Raw genomic sequence first — 20,336 nt, forward strand, 5'->3', positions numbered from 1 at the left:
TATCAGGGAGGTGAGCACACAATTATATGATTTTTTGTTCTTTGATGCCTGGATCTTTTGCTTTCTTCATGAATGATGGTCTGATGTCCTCCCACAGCTCTCCACGCCTTCTGTCATTAGTGTTCAATTTGTGAATCTGTTCTTGAGATGCTCTCGAAGTTCACGTGGCATAGACTCCAGGTCGTATTTTAGCTCCTGTGGACTTGTTCTCATTATCCTCAGCTTTATTCCAAATTTGCATATGAGCAATTGACGAACTGTTCTACAGTAAGCCCCTAGTCTGGTTTTAGCTGCTGATATTGAACTTCTCCATTGTGATTTCTCAGATGGAATCAGTGTGATTTCTGTGAATTCCATCTGGGCAAGTCCATGTGCATAGTCACCTTTTTTGTTGTTGAAAAAAGGTATTTGCTCTGGACACATCATTGGTCTTGCAAAATTATATCATGTGATCTCCAGCTTTATTTCTCTCACTAAGATCATATTTTCCAAAACATCAACAATGTTTGAGGCTGTCCATAAAGTTGTCTCATGGCTAATTCTTCAGAGTTGGATAGTCTATTCCTTCTTGTTTGTCTAGTCTTAGTCTGGAAGCTCTCAGCCACCAAAGTATGACAAACTGACAGACAACTGGTGACCATTTATTTATTTATTTATTTATTTTTGACCATTTATTATACCGCCGTGTATCCCACTTTCTTCCAGTGTTCTCATTTCCGTGCCTTCTTCTTTCAAAATCTAAATTCTTTTAAAAAGGCCAGATTTACTGGATCAGTGGAGACTAAGGTAACTCCTGAATAAAAGACTGGCTCAAAATAAACAGTATCATCAGTGTACCAAAAAGAACTGCCAAAATGCAACCATTTCAGGGAGTAGCATATAATCACAAAGCAATGATATTGAAGAACAGAGTCCAAGCTGCACATGTCATTGACAAAAAACCATCATGAATTGATTAAATACCGAGATGTTTCAACAAACCAGTGCAGAGGAGGCGGTGCTTGTGTGTCTGTGCCATGAGATTTAGAAGACAAGTCACCTGACCAAGCGACTGGAGGAAATCCAGATATTTAAATTTTTAACCGTCTTATTAGCATACGATTCACATATCATACCATTCAATAGTTTAAACATATTCAAAAAGAGTTGTGCAATCATCACCACAATCAATTTTAGAACATTCCTTCTTTTTTGTACTCATTATTATTAGCTCCCAATTTTCCACCAACCTCCTCTTCCATAACCCTAAGGAAAATTTAATCCAGTTACTATGTCTATAAATCACCTCTTGGATTTCATATAAAGGAAACAAAGAAAAAGAAATAAAACCCAACAACAATAACAAAATAAAATAGAGAAAACCTCAGTTGAAAGACTAACAGAAAATAATAAAAACTAGAACAAAGTTAAAACGGGCCAAAAGGGAGTAAAATTATGAACGTGTTACATTTTCATATAACTCCATTGCATTATTCCACTTTCCACTGCACTTGGATAGCACAGCTATTCACATCTCTAGTCACTGGTCAGAGGGGATTCACCACATGCTTACTCCACGTGGGGGCCTGCAAATGGACTTGGCTCTTTCACTGTCACCCACAGCCTTCGGCAAACTGGGTGCTCATAGCTTACACTCGAATACCGTCCCTTCCTCTGTCTTAGATTTCATTATTTACAATGCTTGGATGACACAGGCAGGCGTGCTTCTTCCCTGTAGACGTAGCTGTTACTTTAGATGACTGCTTATTTTTAAGACCCCAGATGCTACTTTTTCGGATAGTTTCCCACCATCTAAGAGATCAATATTTATGCTTGTTCCAAATAAAGGTGATACAACAGAATGTGGAAATCATCAAACAGTGGAAATCTACATTAATGGACCAGAACAACCAGAATGAAAAGAAGAGAGAATGTTGATACATTGTGAAAAAAGTAGCCAATATCACTGATTGCTGTTAAAAGGGAATATATATAGATATATCTGAGGCAGGATATCCAGTGTATTATGTAAGGCCAGCAGTCTATAACACAGCATGAGTGGGTTGTCATGGCAAACTGAGGTCCTCCCATACTATAGAAATGGTCTGGAAAAGGCCTAATCTTTTATTCAAAAGCAGGAGGTCCTGTGGTTTCCTCTCAGGACCTGTAAGGAAATGTATCTTTTGTATTTATTTGTCATGAAATAAGACTTCTGGATAGAGTAAAGATTAGACTACCTGCACAGGTGCTTCAGCAATGTTTTAGGCTAGGTTTTCTAGTGAAACAAAGCCAGTGATGCTTATATAGATAGATAAATAGACAGACAGATGGATAGATATATCAATCTCAAGGAAATGGCTCATGTGGTTATAGAAACTGATAAGTTCCACATCTGTGGACCAGATGTCATGCCAGAGGCTTCTGCTGGCGCCTGTAGCTGCAGGGCCGAAACCCCATGGTTAAAAGGTCAAAAGGCAGTCTTCTGGCTTCAAAGGTGAATGAATTCAAGGTTGGCAGGTAAGGTGGCAGACTCATAGGCTGCAGAGGCTAATAGCTCCTTGGTTTGTCAGTCAATTTAGCAGGCTGTTGGCAAGAACCTGAGGTCACATCATGATAAGCCATATGTAGGAGCTAGATCCAACCAAAAACAAGCAAACTTTGACAGAACATTAATTTGTATAGTGAGAGCAGGCAATACCCCTGAGGGAACTCACTTTAAATTGTTAGGCTGCTGTGTTAGTCCAGGTTGACTAGAGAAACAAATCCAGAGACACTCATATATATCTAAGAGAGAATTTTATATCAAGAAGTAATTATGCATTAATAAAACATCCCATCCCAGTCCAGATCAAGTCCTTAAGTCCGATATTAGCCTATGAGTCCTGTAGGTTCAATGGGTCCATGGCTCTGGCTTCCATCAGCATGGCTCCATGTGGCTTGTCACCAGGAATGTAAAGCAGAAGAGAGAGAGAGTGTGTGTGTGTCTGTGTGTGTGTGTGTCCCACCTCCAGGAGGAAGACAGGAAGTTCCCAGAATCCTCAGGAGAAGGCCATGCCCATACAAAGGCATCGTTGACATTGATTAAGAGGTTAGACTCCACCCCTTCATTCAAGTTGACAGGAGATTATGTAACTACCAGAGCTGCTCATAGCCAATGTCATCATGACGGATGGCTATATCACACTGCTAAACCACTGAGAATCATGGCCCAGCCCAGTTGACACACAACCTTAAATATTACAAGGTGTTAATTTATAAACCAAACCCAAACTCACTGCCATCCAGTTGATTCAAACTCTTGGTGACCCTATAAGACAGATTAGAACTGCCCCGGTGGGTTTCCAACGCTGTCGATGTTTCTGAGAGTAGAAAGTCTTACCTTTCTGCCCCAGAGTGGCTGGTGGCCTCAAACTGCTGACCTCATGGTTAACAGCTCCACACGTAATCACTGTGCTACAAAGGGAGTTTAAATGTTGTTGCACTGATGTATTCCAGGGTATATACAGAAATACAGAAATTGTGCTTTCTAGAATTATTCTTTAATGCCTTCTTGATATAGAAGATGAGTCCTCTCCCACTGTCCCTGAAATATGTTTGCCCAGAAAACAGCGAATGATCACTAAACAGCCTTCTGTGGCAGGTGGGTACACATTTGTGCCTGAGTGGATTATCTCCTGACCACAGAGGAGGACTGAGTCATCATCTACGAGTCTCTCCGTCAGCTCTTCCTCCACAGTTCAGCTGCCTCTCCTTCAAATAAATGCCAAACACATTTTTGTAAAATACCAGTTGGTCAGACTTTGTCTTACAGGCTTTTGACATGTCGAGAGAGCCCAGTCCCTGGGGAAGGACTTCATGCTTGGGAAAGGGGAGGAGCAGCGAGAAAGAGGAAGGCCCTCGGGAGACGGATTGAACCGTGTTTGCAACGGGCTCAGGCATAGGAGTCATTGTCATGATGCGCAGGACTGTGCAGTGTTTTGGTCTGTAGTGAGAGGGTTCCTATGGGTCGAAACAGACTCGGGGGCACCTAGCAGCAACAACGGCAGCAGTTGGAAGAAGAGCCAGATTGTGAGCTGACCTGGGTGCTCCATGGTATTGGTTTGATCCCAGTAGTCTGCTTGCCTCCACTGTCACTGATACAACATACAGTCCCCAATAGGAGCTCGAAGCTGACTGTATGGGAAAGCCACAGAGTGGGTGGTGATGTTCTTTGCAAGCTCATCGATGGCCTACCTCATATCCCAGTGCCTTGCAAGACTGAGAAGATGTCTGTACTAAGACTGCCTGTTTTCATAGATCTCTAGCCCTCGGATATGCATAGAAGCAGGCTGGAAAAATAAGGTTGCTATTCTTTCCCTGTTGACACGCTATATTAAAAGGATTCTAGAACCCATTGACTGAAATCTTGAAATCGTTTCCCATTCTTTTCTCCAGGGTCCTCGTAAGACTGTAAACACCCATTGTCTCTCACTTAGAAGTAAGGTGCAGGCTCTTATGGCTAATTGAATGAGAAGGTTCTCCCTTGACTAACTAGATTGTATGTTTAAAAGAATCGTGATTGGATTAAACATGAGAAACGTATTAGAAATGAATTTCAATGTTCTCTTAACTAAAAAGGAACTCAGCTGCTAACTGCAAGGTTAGAGGATCAAATCCACCAAGAGGCCCCTTGAGAGAAAAGCCTCACAGTCTACTGACAAAGTAGCCATTGAGAACTCAAGGAGCACAGTTCTCTAACCACACATGGGTTGCCAGAAGTTGGGGTCAGCTTGATTGGAACTTTAAAACACACACACACACACACACACACATACACACACACACACACATTTTAGGAGGCTGACTTTTTTCATGATTTTATTTTTTCAAGAAAAATAAAATGATTGTTCTCCATAACATAGTGGGTACTCATGGATTGATCGTACAACCCAGGTCATTTTCAGTGCAGTCTGTTTTGGAGAATTCGAACACACGTGAGCTTTTGTGTATAGCTGCAGAACACTGATGGCAGTGGCATGTCTTTTCAGGTTTTGGAAAGGAACTCTTCGAGTCTGATCTTGACCGAATCATGGAGCATGTTGAAGCTGCTATGGAGACGGTGCCTGTCTTGAAAACGGCCGACATCATCAATATTGTCAATGGTCCTATCACTTATTCTCCTGATATTCTTCCCATGGTGGGGCCCCACCAGGGGGTCAGAAACTACTGGGTGGCTATAGGCTTTGGGTGAGTACCCTCATGCAATTCAACATGTACTATAAAGTCATATATTTTAGATATGTCTTGGATCATAATCTCTGAAAAGGGAGAATGCGGGAGGGCCAGAGAGGGGTTTTTCCCCCTCCCCTTTTATGATCATTGAGATACATGTAAAATGATGATGGCAACATTTGTAAAATGTGCTTGATACAATTGATGCATGGATTGTTATAAGAGCTGTAAGGGAGCCCAATAAGATGATTTATAAAAAAGAGAGAGATAGCTATACATTTAAAATGTCAGTCTTAAACCACATAATGGTTTAAGCACTTCTGTAGATTTTAAAGATCCGCCCATAGATGGGAAATGATTTCCTGGAAATTTCTCTTTGCATATCTCCTGCCATTTCCATGATTCATATATCTTCTCAAATGTAGGTCTATTTGCCTCAATTTCACAAGGATGTTTTCATAAAACAGTGTGGCAAAGTTAATTTAAAATATCTAATGTGCAATAAATCTGATGCATTTTTCATCTTAATCCATGTTTGTCCAATATGATTTTCTTTTTTATAATTCTTTAGGCTGTTTCCTATTTTTTTATTCCATTGCCACTTTGGTGTTTCATTTCTAATATTTATCCTATGAATTTGGTCAATATTGATGTCCAGCTCATTTTACTATCATCTCACACTTTCTAATATTCTACTTTTTCCCCCCATTTTATTTGATCATTTTTTCTACTTGAATTTAGTAATTGCCAGCTCTAGGCCAGGCCTGGTGCTAGAACTGTGCTTTTGATTTGTCTTTTTCCCAATGACTAATAAACAGGTGCTCTACTAAAACCATGAATTAGGTGTTGGACTGCTAACTGCAAGGTAAGCAGTTCAAACCACCTGTCACATGGGAGAAAGACCAGGCTGTGTGCTTCCATAAAGACTGACAGTCTCCAATACCTTATATCACACTCACTGCCATCACTTCAATGCTGCCTCATAGTGACCCTGTAGGACAGGGTAGAATAGCCCCTGAGAGTTTCTGCGCCCATAACTCTTTATGGGAATAGAAAGCTCCATCTTTCTCTCATGAAGTGGCTGGTGAGTTTGAACTTCTGACCTTAAGGTTAGCAGTCCAACACGTAACCACTATGCCACCTATATAGGGTCGCTATGCATGGGAATGGACTCAGTGGCAGTGGGTTTAGTTTTGGTTTAATGTCTCATAATGGTGAATATTTTTTCATGTGCTTGTTAACCATTTGAATATTATCTTTGAAGGATATTCAAAGAATTTGAATTTTCTTTTTAGATACTTGACCACTTTTTGTTTGGGTCATTTGTCTTTTTGTAATTAAGTGGCAGAAGCTACATATTTTGCATATTAGATCCTTATTTGTTATGTGGCTCTCAAAAATGTCTTCTCAATCTGTATACTATCTTTCCACTTTGTTGATAAAATCCTTTGGTGTACTAAAGAATTGAATTTTTTTATGATGTTTCATCTATCTATTTTTATTTTGTCTTTTGTTATTATATCTGATAATATATCATTAAGCATTTGGTCCAATAGCTTTGCCTTTACATTTTTTTATAACAATCTTTATGATTTTAATTTTTACATTTGGGTATTTGAATTGGTTCTTGTATATGGGGTGAGGCATGGATCCTGTTTCATTCTTCTTCATGTGGAAATCAAGATTTCCCACACCAATTATTAAAGAAACTTTTCCTTCACCATTAATTGGATTTAGCACCCTCGTAGAAAATCACTTGGCCATAGATATACGAGTTATGATTGATTTGATATTTACTGATCAGTCAACAAAGATTTCCAGATTATAGACAAGCTCTGAGTTATAAACAGACCATGATTCTGGCCACATTATATTTACACTTTAGTGAGACACTTATCACCTTATTGCTAAATAAGGCAGAGAATTGCTTCCTTTAGGACACTGGTTACTAACTGCCTAGGCACTATCTTTACTCGCACTGAGCTGGTGCTGGACTCCTGCTCTGAATGCTCTCGGTTCAAGGTTTTATGTATCGGGAGCTGAGTGGGGAAGAAGATAAAGGGATATAGGGAAAATGAAAGCTTTAGTCTGAACTAAAACTAGTTTTCCTTTTACTTAGACATAGAAATGTCTAAGATATTTCTTAAGCATCATGTTGGCTTTTAACAGTATACCTATTCCATGTTCTGGATACCAATGTTTCCCCTACCTGGTTGAACCATGGAATTGTTGGAAGGTCATCTCTCCCTTTCCACCTCATACAGGATCTCCTTACTCGGATCCTGTGAAGCAGACATTAGCATACACTGATGCTGATTCTACCAGGGTCCAGTCGTCTCCCTGGGTTGCTCACCTACTATGTGCTGGGAAAAGTCCTAATGAATGTTAGGACTTTATGAATGTTAGCTCTGTGAATTCTCCACGAACACCATGAAGAAAGTATTCGGTGAAGGGAACTGAATGCTCGATGGTACACTGTTAATAGAACCAGAACCAGAACCATACTGAACCCACCCACTGCCCCGGTGTCTCTTCCAACTCGGCACTCACTGCAGTTGGGTCTACTCCAACTCACAGTGACCCCGCCCCCAGTGTCCAAGGCTGGAAATCTTTATGGGAGCAGATCGCTCATTTTCCTCCACACGGAGTGCCTGGGGGGACTGGCCCTGGTGGGACAGCACCACCAGGGCTCCTTGAATAATGCCGAGGCCTCGCTTACTCCACGCTTTCCTACTTTTTTGAGACTAAGTTGGGGATTCTTGATGGAGGTGGGGCAATACTCACTGGTATGGCATCATTTCTAACATGTAATTTGTTAGCACGCAGAGAGCTGATATTTGTAAAAGATTTCATTTTGAAAAGTAAACTAGATTTGGTTGGTTCAGGGTTACTTCCAAAGGGCAGCTCTCTGCCCCATTTGTTTGCTCCAGCGCGTTGTTTAACAGGAAAGAGCCTGGTGGCATGAGAACCAGACCCCAGGAAGCACCTGCTTGGCCAAACTCAGGGCGTTTGTCAAGGATGTGAGTAACATCTGTCATGTGCACCTGGGCTGAAAACAGACTACGAACAATTGTCAATGTGAATTCCAATAACAAGGATATACACTCTAGGGTCAGAGCGTGGGATTTCTATCTTGAATCTGCTGTTTATTTCTATGATGTTCTGGGCTTGTTTTGTTTTGGGCTTTTTTTTCATGACCTTCTTGAACCCTGATACTGCAGGGCTTTCTTGATTGTAAATCAGGATTGGTTTTCTCATTGGTAAAACCACATTGCTAAAAGAAATGAGCTAGTGCCGGCAGTGCATGTAATGCATATTAGGTACAATGCTTTGTCAATTATACACAATAAATGTCAGTAAAACTTTATAGAGTTCCAAGTATTATAAGCAGTATCTGTAGATCTCATAATGTTAACTATTTTATAGCCAATAACTATCCAGTTATATAAATATGTTGCATATAATAAGCATTATCAAGCATATATTTGATTTCTCTTTCCTTCTTGAAATTTCGAGCGATTGTGATGAATAATTTGGATACTCCAGACTTGTTTTCCTAACTGCCAAGAGACATAGGAGGAGTATAAGTTGATGCCTTTTTTTTCTTCTTGTGATTTTCATAGCAAATCCATATTTAGTTTCTATAGACTAGCAAAACTGGTATCATTCCGTGGGAAAACTTAGTTAACATTTCCATTCCTAAGGTTCCTTCCAACCTCATAGAAGTCAGGAGGCTGCCTGTGGCTGTGTTTTGGACTACTGGATTTTCTTGCATCTCGATGTCTGCTCATGTAGCTAGCTCCTCTTCCTGGTTCTTCCTTCTAGATCCCCTGCTCACTCAACTCCTCTGAAGTGTCTCTCGACTTAAAGGATTTTCATTAGACAAGTGTGGTTGACTAGAACTTTGCCAGGCCAATGCAAAATGGTGGTCACTTCGTTCTGATATCAAGAAGTCTTTGTCTGCCACAATCATGTTTTGGTTCTGAAGCACGCCTTCCCAGCAAGTGACTGAATACAGAGGGCTCAGTATTCCCTCCCACCTCTTCCCCACAGGTCCATTGGGAGGGTTTCCTATCTGAATGCTTCTGACATAATGGGCCAAGGGTCTGAGAACATCAGTCTGAGAAAAAATGGATGTTCCATTCTACCAAATCAAATTCACTGCCATTGAGTCGATGTTGACCCATAGTGACCTGATAGGACAGGGTAGAACTGCCCCTGTGGGTTTCCAAGACTGTAACTGTTTGCGGGAGTAGGAAGCCCTGCCTTCCTCTCAAAGAGAAGATGGTGGTTTCAAACTGCCAACCTTTCGGATTGCAACCAAACACCTAACCACGAAGCCACCAGGACTCCTGCTGGCTTAGAGTCATGTGCTGTATAGAAGGAACACATCCCTTGACGTGTCAAAATAAACCCCATAAAAAGCTCAGTGCCATTCAGTCGATTCTGACTCATAGTGACCCTATAGGACAAGGTAGAACTGCCCCGGTGGGTTTCTGAGACTGTCACTCTTTATTGGAATAGAAAGCTGAATCTTTTCCCCATGAAATTGCTGGTAGTTTCGAATTGTTGACCTTGCAGTTGATAGTCCCATGCATTACCATTATGATCCCAGCACTCCTCTTATTAAACCGGCCGGGTTTAATTTGGATAGCTAAAAATGCCATTTTTGAGGGGGGAAAATATGCCATAAAATTAATGTTCTCCTGAGGAACAGCTGGTGGTTTTGAACGGTTGACCTTGAGGATCACAGCGCAATGCATAACCACAAGGCCACCAGAACCCCCTGCAAAATTAATGTTCATTGTGTGTGGCACATAACATCGGATACTCCTACATTTAGGCCCTTTGGGGACAGTAACTGATTATGTGTCCCTGTGTTCGACAGATACGGCATCATCCATGCTGGTGGAGTGGGGAAGTACCTCAGTGAGTGGATCTTGCACGGAGAACCTCCCTTTGACCTGATAGAACTGGACCCCAATCGCTATGGAAAATGGACAACCACTCAATACACCGAGGCCAAAGCAAGAGAGTCCTATGGACTCAACAATATTGGTAACGTGGGAATTTGCCATTGTCCACAGTGTTTACCTGTAGATTGGCCCAGCGGCTGCAACAATGGGCTCGAGCACAGAGCGATTGTGCAGACAGTGAGAGGCCGGGGAATGGCTGGTTCTGTTGTGCACAGGCTCCCTGTGGGGCAGAATGGCCTTGAGAGCGCTGAACTACAAGGGTGTTTCCAGAATGATCATTCAGAACCTCTGATTTTAGATGCTCTTTCTTCTGTTCACTGGAGGAGGGTTTGTTTCGGATTCTAAGGGGCACAGCATCTCTGAGACACAACAGGGTTGTATATAAATGTACATATTTAACACGTGAATGCCACCACTGATTTTTGATCTAAAATATAGTTTGGCTTTACCCTCGGTATCCATGATGGCTTTGTCTTCTACGTCAGGTCCTTGCATGTAACCATGCTTCTGGAATTTAAATCTGGTAATTTTCATTTTCGAAATCCTTCCATCGTGTTCTGATGATGTGCTATTGAGAGTGCGGGTTATCTGTTTTCAGTTGGTTATCCTAAAGAAGAGCGGTTTGCCGGGAGGCCGACAACGCGTGTCAGCGGGCTCTACACAGCCCTGAAGTCGAGGTGCTCCATGGGCTTCCACGCGGGCTGGGAGCAGCCACACTGGTTCTACAGACCTGGGCAAGACCCTCAGTACAAGTAAGGGGAAGATCAACCTGGCCCGTGCGCTGAAGTGAAATCAGGGAAGTGCAACTTTGCGCTCACGCTTGGTCATTCCACCCCGTTACAGGGAGCACTGTGGAGCCTTGGCTACCACAATTCTTTTCTGTCCGTGGAAGCGCTGGTCTTGTCCACCTGACATCGATTCATACTTAGCATACCGATCCACTCCCACACCCCACACCTGGTCCTACTGCATGACCCAAGCCCCAGAGAGTCCTCTTCAGTGCAGATTTATCATCTCTGCCCAATCCGTTCCTCTGACAGCCCCCCACCCCACCCCACCCCCAGGTTCTGAGGGCTCACAGGGGTTTAGAATGTTCAATTGAATCAGGTATGCAAATCACAGGGGAAGGGGATAAATCAGAGGAAAAGATCATTTCTGTAGTATTTCTGCTTATGCAAAAGCATAATAAATCCCCCTGAGACAACCCTCTGAATTGCTCTAAACCGATACCTACTGCTTTCTTACTTGAGATTAAGAGTGATTATGTATTGGGGGAAACATGAGGCTGTTTATTCCTGTAGATTTATAGTCCAGGAAACCAAAGGGGCAGTTTCTACTCCGTCCCATAGAGTCACTCTAAGTTGACGTTGACTTGATAGCAGTGAGTTGAGTTGAGTAAATACTTTTTTAATAAAATGGGAACCCATAAACCACAAAAAATAAATAGCAAATCCAAAAATTAAGCTACATTTTTTTGAGCTGTCATTTTGGTTAATCAGGATTTGATATCTACTTATTTTATGAACCATATAAACTTAATCTTCACACTTGATCTTAGCCAAAAGGCCTAGAAGCGATTAAACGTAATCTTAAAACATTTTTTTTCTTTAGTTTCAGGACTAAGTCTAGCTGGATCATAGAATACTAGCGGGCCCATTGTTGGTTCATGAATTTAGGCTGTAGAGGCAGTCAATCTCGACTTCTCTCTCTCTCTCTTGTTTTCTGGTGGCAAGACATTGGCTTGCTGTTTCTAAATAATGCAGACACTAGTTCTATGCTTCACCTTGTGCTGCGTGAATCTGGCCTACGCTGCTTCTACAATATAATGATTAAACTGCAGAAATTTGTTTTTCAGACTTAGTATCCTTCTCTGAAGTGCAGACACATTAGAGGGCCTGTTTGTAAGACAGAAAAGACCTTTGTTCCAGGCTCAGCGCTGTTATTAATTCATGTAAGAGCTTTGGAAAGACACGTCATGTCTTTTCTCTGAAAGACGGAGATGTTGGGCCAGGGCTTGCTTACTCAAGATGTGGATGAACAGCTTCAGCATCACCTTGGAGCCTGTTAGAAAGCAGACTCAGAGGCCCCTTCTGAGACCTGCTGAATCAGGACCTGCATTTGAACAGGTGGAAGGAACGGTCTGACATGTGCATGAACGCTGGAGCAGCGCTGGGCTAGACGAGCCGTTCACAATCCCGGCTGCACGCTCTTACCTTCTTCAGAGCTCCAGACTCAGGACTATGGAGTGAATACTGACTCAGAGGGACCCCTGTGGTTTCTGAGACATTAGCTGTTTAGGGGAGTAGAAAGCCCAGTATTTCTTCTGCATTTTAGGTGCTAGATATTCGGATTTAACTAGTCTGGAGCTGGAGAAAGGTGCCACAATCTGCTCTGGAAAAGATCCCTGCCTTGGAAACCCTCTGTGTAGTTCTACTCTGTCCTACAGAGTTGCTCTGAGCAAGAGTCAATTACAGCAACCCAGCCATTGGATTTCATTAAAAAATACCACGCTCCAGGTAATTCTAGTATGTAGCCAAGGTTGCCAATCACCAGACTGTATAACATCTAAGGGTGCTTCCAGATTTGAAAGCCCATGTGTCTTCTTTGATGTTCTAATTAATTAGTACTTTATTCACTATGACCTGGGTCAAAGAGATAGATGAGTAACTTAAAAGGCTAGGCACATTCCAACATCTGCGAATGATTTGTGGAACAGGGTTTTCGGTCACACGTTGTTTTCCTAAATAGGAGTTCTAGATGAGCAGGGCTACTTTTTTTTTTTTTCTTTCGATTCTGTAATTTCTGTCAATGAATGGTAGTTGTTTTGTGACATTAAACATTGTCTTTCAGGCCCAGTTTTCGTCGAACAAACTGGTTTGAGCCTGTGGGCTTCGAGCATGAACAGGTTATGCAAAGAGTCGGGGTGATTGACCTGTCGCCCTTTGGCAAGTTTAACATCAAAGGCCAAGACTCCGTGAAACTGTTGGACTATCTGTGTGCAAATGTCATTCCAAAGGTAAATAGCTTTGCAGGGGCACAGGGTCCAGGATTGTGACCTATTTAATTCTTCATCCTCTCTTGAAAAAAAAAATTTTAGTCTTTTAGCTGTCCGAATAATTTCTGTCTAACATTAGAATTTCTTTTTAATTGACCAAGAAAATAGGTAATTTTCACATTTAAATTTTTGTTGAGTGAATGATCATTGGAGGTCTTGATAGATTTGTTTACTAATGCCAATGGAAACTTAAAAGAAAGCTGTGTATAATTAGTCTTTCAAATTGAGAGCTTCAAAATTCATCTTGAATTTAAATCTAGTAGACTTACAGATAATTAATATCATTGGTGTAAAGGATACAATAACAGTCGTTCTGGGGCATAGCAACTTACATGTTGGGCTGCTAATTGTAAGGTCAGCAGTTTGAAACCAACAGGCACCCTGAGGGAGGAAGATATGAGGCTTTCTACTCCAGTCAAGAGTTACAATCTTGGAGACCCACAGAGGCAGTTCTACCCTGTCCTATAGGGTCGCTATGAGTTGGAATCAACTCAATGGCAGTGAGTTTGAGAAATGGTATGATTCATATGGGTTTTCCCTTTTATATACATGCTATAGTGAAAGAACCCATAAGATATTGACTTCATCCAGGGGTAATTTTACGTTGATCTGTGTAGGTGGGTTTCACAAATATAAGTCACATGTTAACGCCAAAAGGCCGAGTGTACGCTGAGCTGACTGTTTCCCACCAGTCTCCAGGGGAGTTCCTGTTAATAACAGGCTCTGGATCTGAACTTCATGATCTTAGGTAAGTACTGCTCTGGTCATAACATTCTGTATGTATTATATAGTGACTCGGGCTTTCCTAGGATTGCTTGTTTGTCCGTCCTGAGAGGTACAACTTTAGTTCTTAAAACCCACTGCCATCCCAAACAAACAATATTGATGCAAAAGAGGGGAGTTGGCATGGAGCCCCAAAGCCCATCTGTAGACAATTGGATATCCCCCAACAGAAGGGTTATGGATGATTCAACCAAGGTGCAGTAAAGCCCTGAGGAATCATACAACATTCCTCTAGTTCTTGAATGCTTCCTCCCCAGCACTACCATGACCCAGTTCTACCTTACAAATCTCACTAGACCGGAGAATTGGTACAGATAAGAGCTCTGACACATGGAGTTCAGGAAAGATAAGATAACCCCCTCAGTAACAGGAGTAGTGAGATCATGAGGGTTGGGGGATGGTCAGGGAGGAGGAAGGGTGAGAAAGGGGGAGCCCATCACAAGGTTGGATATATAGCCCCTTCCTCAAGGGGACGACTAACGATGTGGGTGAAGGCAGACAATAGACAATAGATAATATATGATACTAAATAACAGTAACAATATATAATTGATGAAGGATACACCAGGATGGGAAGGTGGAGGAGGGAGGGGGAAAAAAGAGGAGCTGATACTATGGGCTCAAGTAGAAAATGTTTTGGAAATGATGATGGCAACATATGTACAAATGTGCTTGATATAATTGATGTATGGAATGTTATAAGAGCTGTAAGAGCCCCCAATAAAATGATTTATTTTAAAAAAGAAAAATAAAAAAAAGAAAAGTAAATAAATAAAAATTGCTTTGTGCTGAAAAACACAAAAACAAAAACAAAACCCACTGCCCCTGAAGATACGACCAATGGGTTCTAACAACTGCCAAGAGCTTAACCACTGTGTCACTCAGGATCATCTTCGTTAGTTCTTAAACCGTATCATTCCAAGTAAAGGCCATGTCTTTGATAGGAACATTACGTGCACACACACATACACACACACACACACACACACACACACACACACACACACACAAACCCACCTATGGAGTTTGCTGACTCTTAAACTTACTGCCATCGAGTCAGTCCTGCGTCATAGCAACCTTACAAGACTGTGGGTTTCTAAGAATGCAAATCTTTACAGAAGTAGAAAGCATCTTTCTTTCTCCTGCAGAACAGCTGGCGATTTCGAACTTCTAACCTCGTGGTTAGCAGTCCAATGCATAACCCACTACACCACCTGGGAACCCTACTGAAGCAAGCAACATTCAACTCCTATATATTAAGCAGGGTCAATATGCCAAAATCCCTTTTACCCATTATCTCAGTTAATTCTCTTAATAGTCTTCAGTTTTATTATTTTCATTTTCAGGAGGAAACAGGTGGAAGTAATTATCTTAGTTTAGTCTTTTTTCCTCCGATGCCCATCTTTGATCTTAGTAAGCCACCTGCCTGAGTTAGTTTCTCCCTTTGTGGTATTTCATGATCTCTGTCCAACATCTGGATCTAAATCATGAATCCACCAACCTGAACCTTTGCATACCCCCAAACCAAACACAACCATCAACTCAGGGATCCACTATAGCAGTGGTTCTCAACCTTCCTAATGCCACCACCCTTTAATACAGTTTCTCATGTTGTTGGTGACCCTCCAACCATAAAATTATTTTCCTTGTTACTTCATAACTGTCATTTTGCTTTTGTTGTGAATTGGGCGACCCCTGTGAAAGGGCCGTTCAACTCCCAAAGGGATCGTGACCCACAGGTTGAGAACCGTTGACCTATAGGGTTTCCAAGGCCCTTATAAACCTTTACGGGAGCAGATAGCCTCGGCTTTCTCCTGAGAGAAACAGGTGGAAGTAATTATCTTAGTTTAGTCTTTTTGCCTCCGATGCCCATCTTTGATCTTAGTAAGCCACCTGCCTGAGTTAGTTTCTGTGGCTGCTGGATTTGAACTGCTGACCTTAACAATCCAGTGCTCACCTGACAGTGCTACCTGGGCTCTTACTTTCACAGGGTCTTTAACATACACATATCTGAAATACTATTGATGTTTAACAAATATTTTAAACTGACAGAGGCTCACCCTAGTTATAAAATGATTCAAATTACATGTTCCCATCCAAGATGTACTAGGGCCCACCTTAGTAGCTTAGCTTTGTACAATTCCAAGTGAACATTTTATGATAGACTTGAATTGCACCAACTACTGCTCAATAAATTATAAGTCAGTCCTGTAGGTGGGTTTTAATAACCCACCTACCTTCAAGACTTAGAAATTCAAACCAGCTTTTAGAGATTTTTTTAAAAAATCACTTCCTTATGATTGTCAAAGCAATTATGCCTGGTGGCAGGTGCATTATTAACCTTAACAGTGGCAGCATGCCTCTGGTGTAGAGGCATTAGAGAAAATTTGGCTTTAAATTAATTTTTGAAGAATGAATCATTAGTTTAAATGCAAAGGGCTGTCACTACTTAAAAGAATTGTGAAGCAGAGCTCATTTAAATGGAAGGATCCTCTATACTATGAAAAATGACTCCCATATTTTTAAGTGAGTGTTTAAAAGACACTTGCTTAATGTGTCAGGGACTCAGTTTCCTTAGCTCTAAAAAATTTATGTGGTTAAATAAAATGACATTCTGGGGACTTTTCTGAAGTTTTTGACCCAGAGCATGTTTTCGGTCCAAAATGCCTTATTGGAGTAAGATTTAACACTGGGGCTTTGACTCAGAATCTATAGTTTAACCAGATTCCCAGGCGTTTGTTTATATATATATCTGATCCCGTATATGTGGGGTGGAAATGCAAATTATCTGAACACGGGGTGGAACCAGAATTCACCCTGTTTGTGACTCAAATGCAGATGGATTGAAGAAGAAGCAGTGAAAGGTGGATACGATGTTGAAATTAAAAACATAACCGACGAGCTTGGCGTCCTTGGAGTCGCAGGGCCACTTGCAAGAAAGGTCCTTCAGAAACTCACCTCTGAAGATCTCAGTGATGGCGTTTTCAAGTTTCTTCAAACCAAGTCCTTAAAGGTTTCCCACATTCCCGTCACTGCCATTCGGATCTCTTACACGGGTAAGTGAATTGACACATGGCTGCCGTGATGGACTAACATCCAGCAATGGTGGTGAGGAGAGGCCAAGGTCAGGCAGTGTTTCATTCCCTTGTTGCCACGGGTTGGAACCACTTTGACGGCCCCTAACAACAACACAGTGGTGAGAACTGAGAAACAGCGGAGACAAAGTCTCTAAGATCTATCCAAGAAGCTGCCAAACGTGTACATATAGACTCATTTACTTTTGTCAGTGTGCCTTGGGGGAAATTTTCTTCTACCTAGCTCTTATGGCAGCTCTATAGAGTCGCTGCCGGTCGCTACAAGTGGTTCCACAAGTTTCCGGTTGGTTGATCTTACGTAAAAGGAGAGATGAGCAAGTGGGACAATGTGGGGCATGGAACAGTTGGCCAGTCGACAGAATATTCAGGTCAGCAGACTTCTTGGGAACATTCAGGTTGGCCTCCGTTGGTACCATATCAGCACCTTTCTAGGTCATTCCCACTCACCAAATGCTCTTCCAACATCTAAGTCCGTGCGGGGCTATTCAGAGGAGCCAGGTCACCCCAACTCACCGCGACCCTGTGCACAAGGGAACGAAACCCTCCCAGGGCCTGCGTCCTTCTCACAGGGTTGTTCTGCTGGAGCCCAATATTGTGTCGCTCCCTCTCACGGAAGGCCCTCCTCTTTCTCACTCCCTCTGGACTTGACCCAGCATGATGTCCTTTTCCAGGGACGTCTTCATTTATTGCCTGACCTGGCAGATAGTTGGTATTTAACACAGAGATGAATGAAGGGTCCTCATGTCCCCCTTGGTGCTCACTTCTGATCTTCTCTAGACCTCCTGGTCCCTTCATAGAAGGAATACCCACCCGCTGCCCACGCATCTCTTCAACAACACGAAGTCTTCAATGTTGGAGCACATAGGATGAGAGGCCGTAATTCTTCCCCGGCCTAGCCTAGCCTCCTCCCCCGCCCTCTCTCCCTTTCCTTCCCAGTCCTAGCAAAGCCGTGTCCAGAATGCAAATAAGTAGGACCATTTAGGTTGGGCTTCATGTCCTTTGCTTTGGGACCCCAGCTCTGACGGAGAGCAACATGGCAAGAGGGGAAGAGGTGGGAATGGAAGGACCCATGGACTACGGCTGCCCATAATGAAGAGGCTTTGGAAAATTGTCTGTTGACTTTATCTTCAAGCCTTGTGACTCCTGGGCAAGGGCGTGAGGTACCTAAACCTTGATCCCGTTATCTTGATAAACTTTGAGGCCCTAGTTATGCACCCAGCAATGTTGTCCTTGCAAATACAAGTATAGTCAAGCCTCATTATGAAGCAAGGCTCCAGGGTAGAGATTAACTCCTGCCGCGCAGGCTTCATGCATCTTTAGAAGAAGTGTCCTACATCTTGCCCGCCACGTATGAGTCTGGATGGGGCACAGAGCATCCAGGCGATAACAGGCTCCTTTGCAGAAGGGAATGTTGTTGTAACTCTTTATGGATTGATCTTTCTAAAAAAATTTGGCAGGGTCTGTGGTGCAGAAAAGGAATCTATCCTGCTTTTATCTGCCTTAGTTATGCACTCTAATAATCTGGCATGGCACCTCTGGGTTTCTTTCAGGTGAGTTGGGCTGGGAGCTGTACCACAGGCGAGAAGACGCTGCCGCGCTTTATGACGCTCTCATGAAGGCAGGCCAGGAGGAGGGAATCGACAATTTCGGAACCTATGCCATGAATGCCTTAAGACTGGAGAAAGCTTTCCGAGCCTGGGGGTCAGAGGTTTGAAATACTAATGTCTTAATTGAAAACTGTGTGGCTATTGTGTGAGGTTTTTGTGCAAGGGCTTGTTTGAACTACATTCACGTTGGCTCTGGCTATAGGTGAAATTAGTTAGGTATGACAAGAGAACTCAATTCAGTTGAGGGATGCAGTATCTCTTCTTGTTTTCCCAGCTTCGAGTTCAGTGACATGCTAACATAGTGTTCATTCTGCCTTCCTTGCCCCTGCTTGGCAAAGATCTCCGGACAGCTGTGTCTGAGTACTTGGAGTAGGGAGTCGGCCTACCCTAAGTGACTGTAAATCACCTTAATTTTCTTCTGATCTTGTACCTTTTGGAGGAGCTAACAACTCAGGTGTCTTTCGGAGGAGTAGAGACGATGGCCTGAGATGTTCTGCTCTAGCTTTCTTCCATGATTACTAATTAATATTGCTAACCAGGAGTTCCTGTTTTCATAGTGTTTCACTAGTTACACAGCATTTTATTTCCACATGCACAATCTCAACTCTCTAAAGAAGGTAGATATTATCCGTGTTTTACACATAATCACACTGAGATTCAGGGGATGGCCTCATCTAAATGACACAAAACCACACCACACTCATTCTCTCGAGTTGATGCCGACTCATAGCGACCCTACAGGACAGGGTAGAACTGCCCCAGTGAGCTTCCAAGACTGTAACTGTTAATGGGAGTGACGGATGATTTCAAACTGCTGACCCTTTGGGTCACAGCCCAACAAATAACCATTAATCCCACAGGAAGCACCCAGGCTGTGGCTGAAACCCTGTTCTCCATCTTTCTCTTTCTCAAACCCTGGGCTCTGACTCTGGCCACTTTTTCAGATTGACTCGTGGTTGAAGTCTTCAGGCTTCAAGGTCAGATAAAGGATAGTGGGAAAGCGTGGAGCTCCAAGTGGGGACTCTGGGTTTGAACTGATCCCTGTAGCTAGCTGGTCTTCATCCACTAGACCTTAGTCTAGAACCTTAGTTTCCTTTTCTATGGAATGGAGATCATGTTTATTCTGCATAGTGTAGCTATTGTTGTTGTTAGGTGCCAGCAAGCCAGCTCTGAACCACAACGACCTCATGCACAACAAAACACCGCACACTCCTGTGCCCACCATTCTCGCCATTGTTCCTGTGTCGGAGCGCACTGAGGCAACCGCTCTGTAGGTCCATCTCGTCGAGGGCCTGCCTCTTCTTCACCGCCCCTCCACTTTACCAAACATGTGGTCCTCCTCCAAGGGACCGGTCTCTCTTGACAATATGCCCAGAGTATGAAGATGAAGTCTTGCCATCTTTGCCTCTAAGGCAGTGTTCTCAGCCTTTCTAATGCCAAGATCTTTAATACAGTTCCTCATGTTATGGTGACCTCCAACCATAAAATTATTTTGTTGCTACTTCATAACTGTAATTTTGCTACTGTTATGAATCGGGTCATTCAACCCCCCCAAGGGGTCTCAACCCACAGGTTGAGAACCACTGCTCTAAGGAGCACTCTGATTTTACTTCCTCCAATACATATCAGT

General features: G+C 42.6%; 1 protein-coding gene across 1 annotated transcript in view; it reads left to right on the forward strand.

Annotated features, from left to right (window-relative positions):
- DMGDH (dimethylglycine dehydrogenase) overlaps positions 1–20,336 on the forward strand; it is a 94,131-nt gene that overhangs the window by 36,518 nt on the left and 37,277 nt on the right. The window contains exons 7-13 of the mRNA XM_004703522.2: positions 5,007–5,205; positions 10,079–10,248; positions 10,765–10,918; positions 13,017–13,182; positions 13,839–13,969; positions 16,843–17,060; positions 18,650–18,807. Of these exons, the coding sequence (XP_004703579.2) occupies positions 5,007–5,205; positions 10,079–10,248; positions 10,765–10,918; positions 13,017–13,182; positions 13,839–13,969; positions 16,843–17,060; positions 18,650–18,807 (1,196 nt within the window). The remainder of the gene's footprint in view (positions 1–5,006; positions 5,206–10,078; positions 10,249–10,764; positions 10,919–13,016; positions 13,183–13,838; positions 13,970–16,842; positions 17,061–18,649; positions 18,808–20,336) is intronic.

This window comes from Echinops telfairi, unplaced genomic scaffold, assembly GCF_000313985.2.
Source record: "Echinops telfairi isolate 266 unplaced genomic scaffold, ASM31398v2 ScPeMD7_7469;HRSCAF=8507_1, whole genome shotgun sequence".
Lineage (NCBI taxonomy): Eukaryota > Metazoa > Chordata > Mammalia > Afrosoricida > Tenrecidae > Echinops > Echinops telfairi.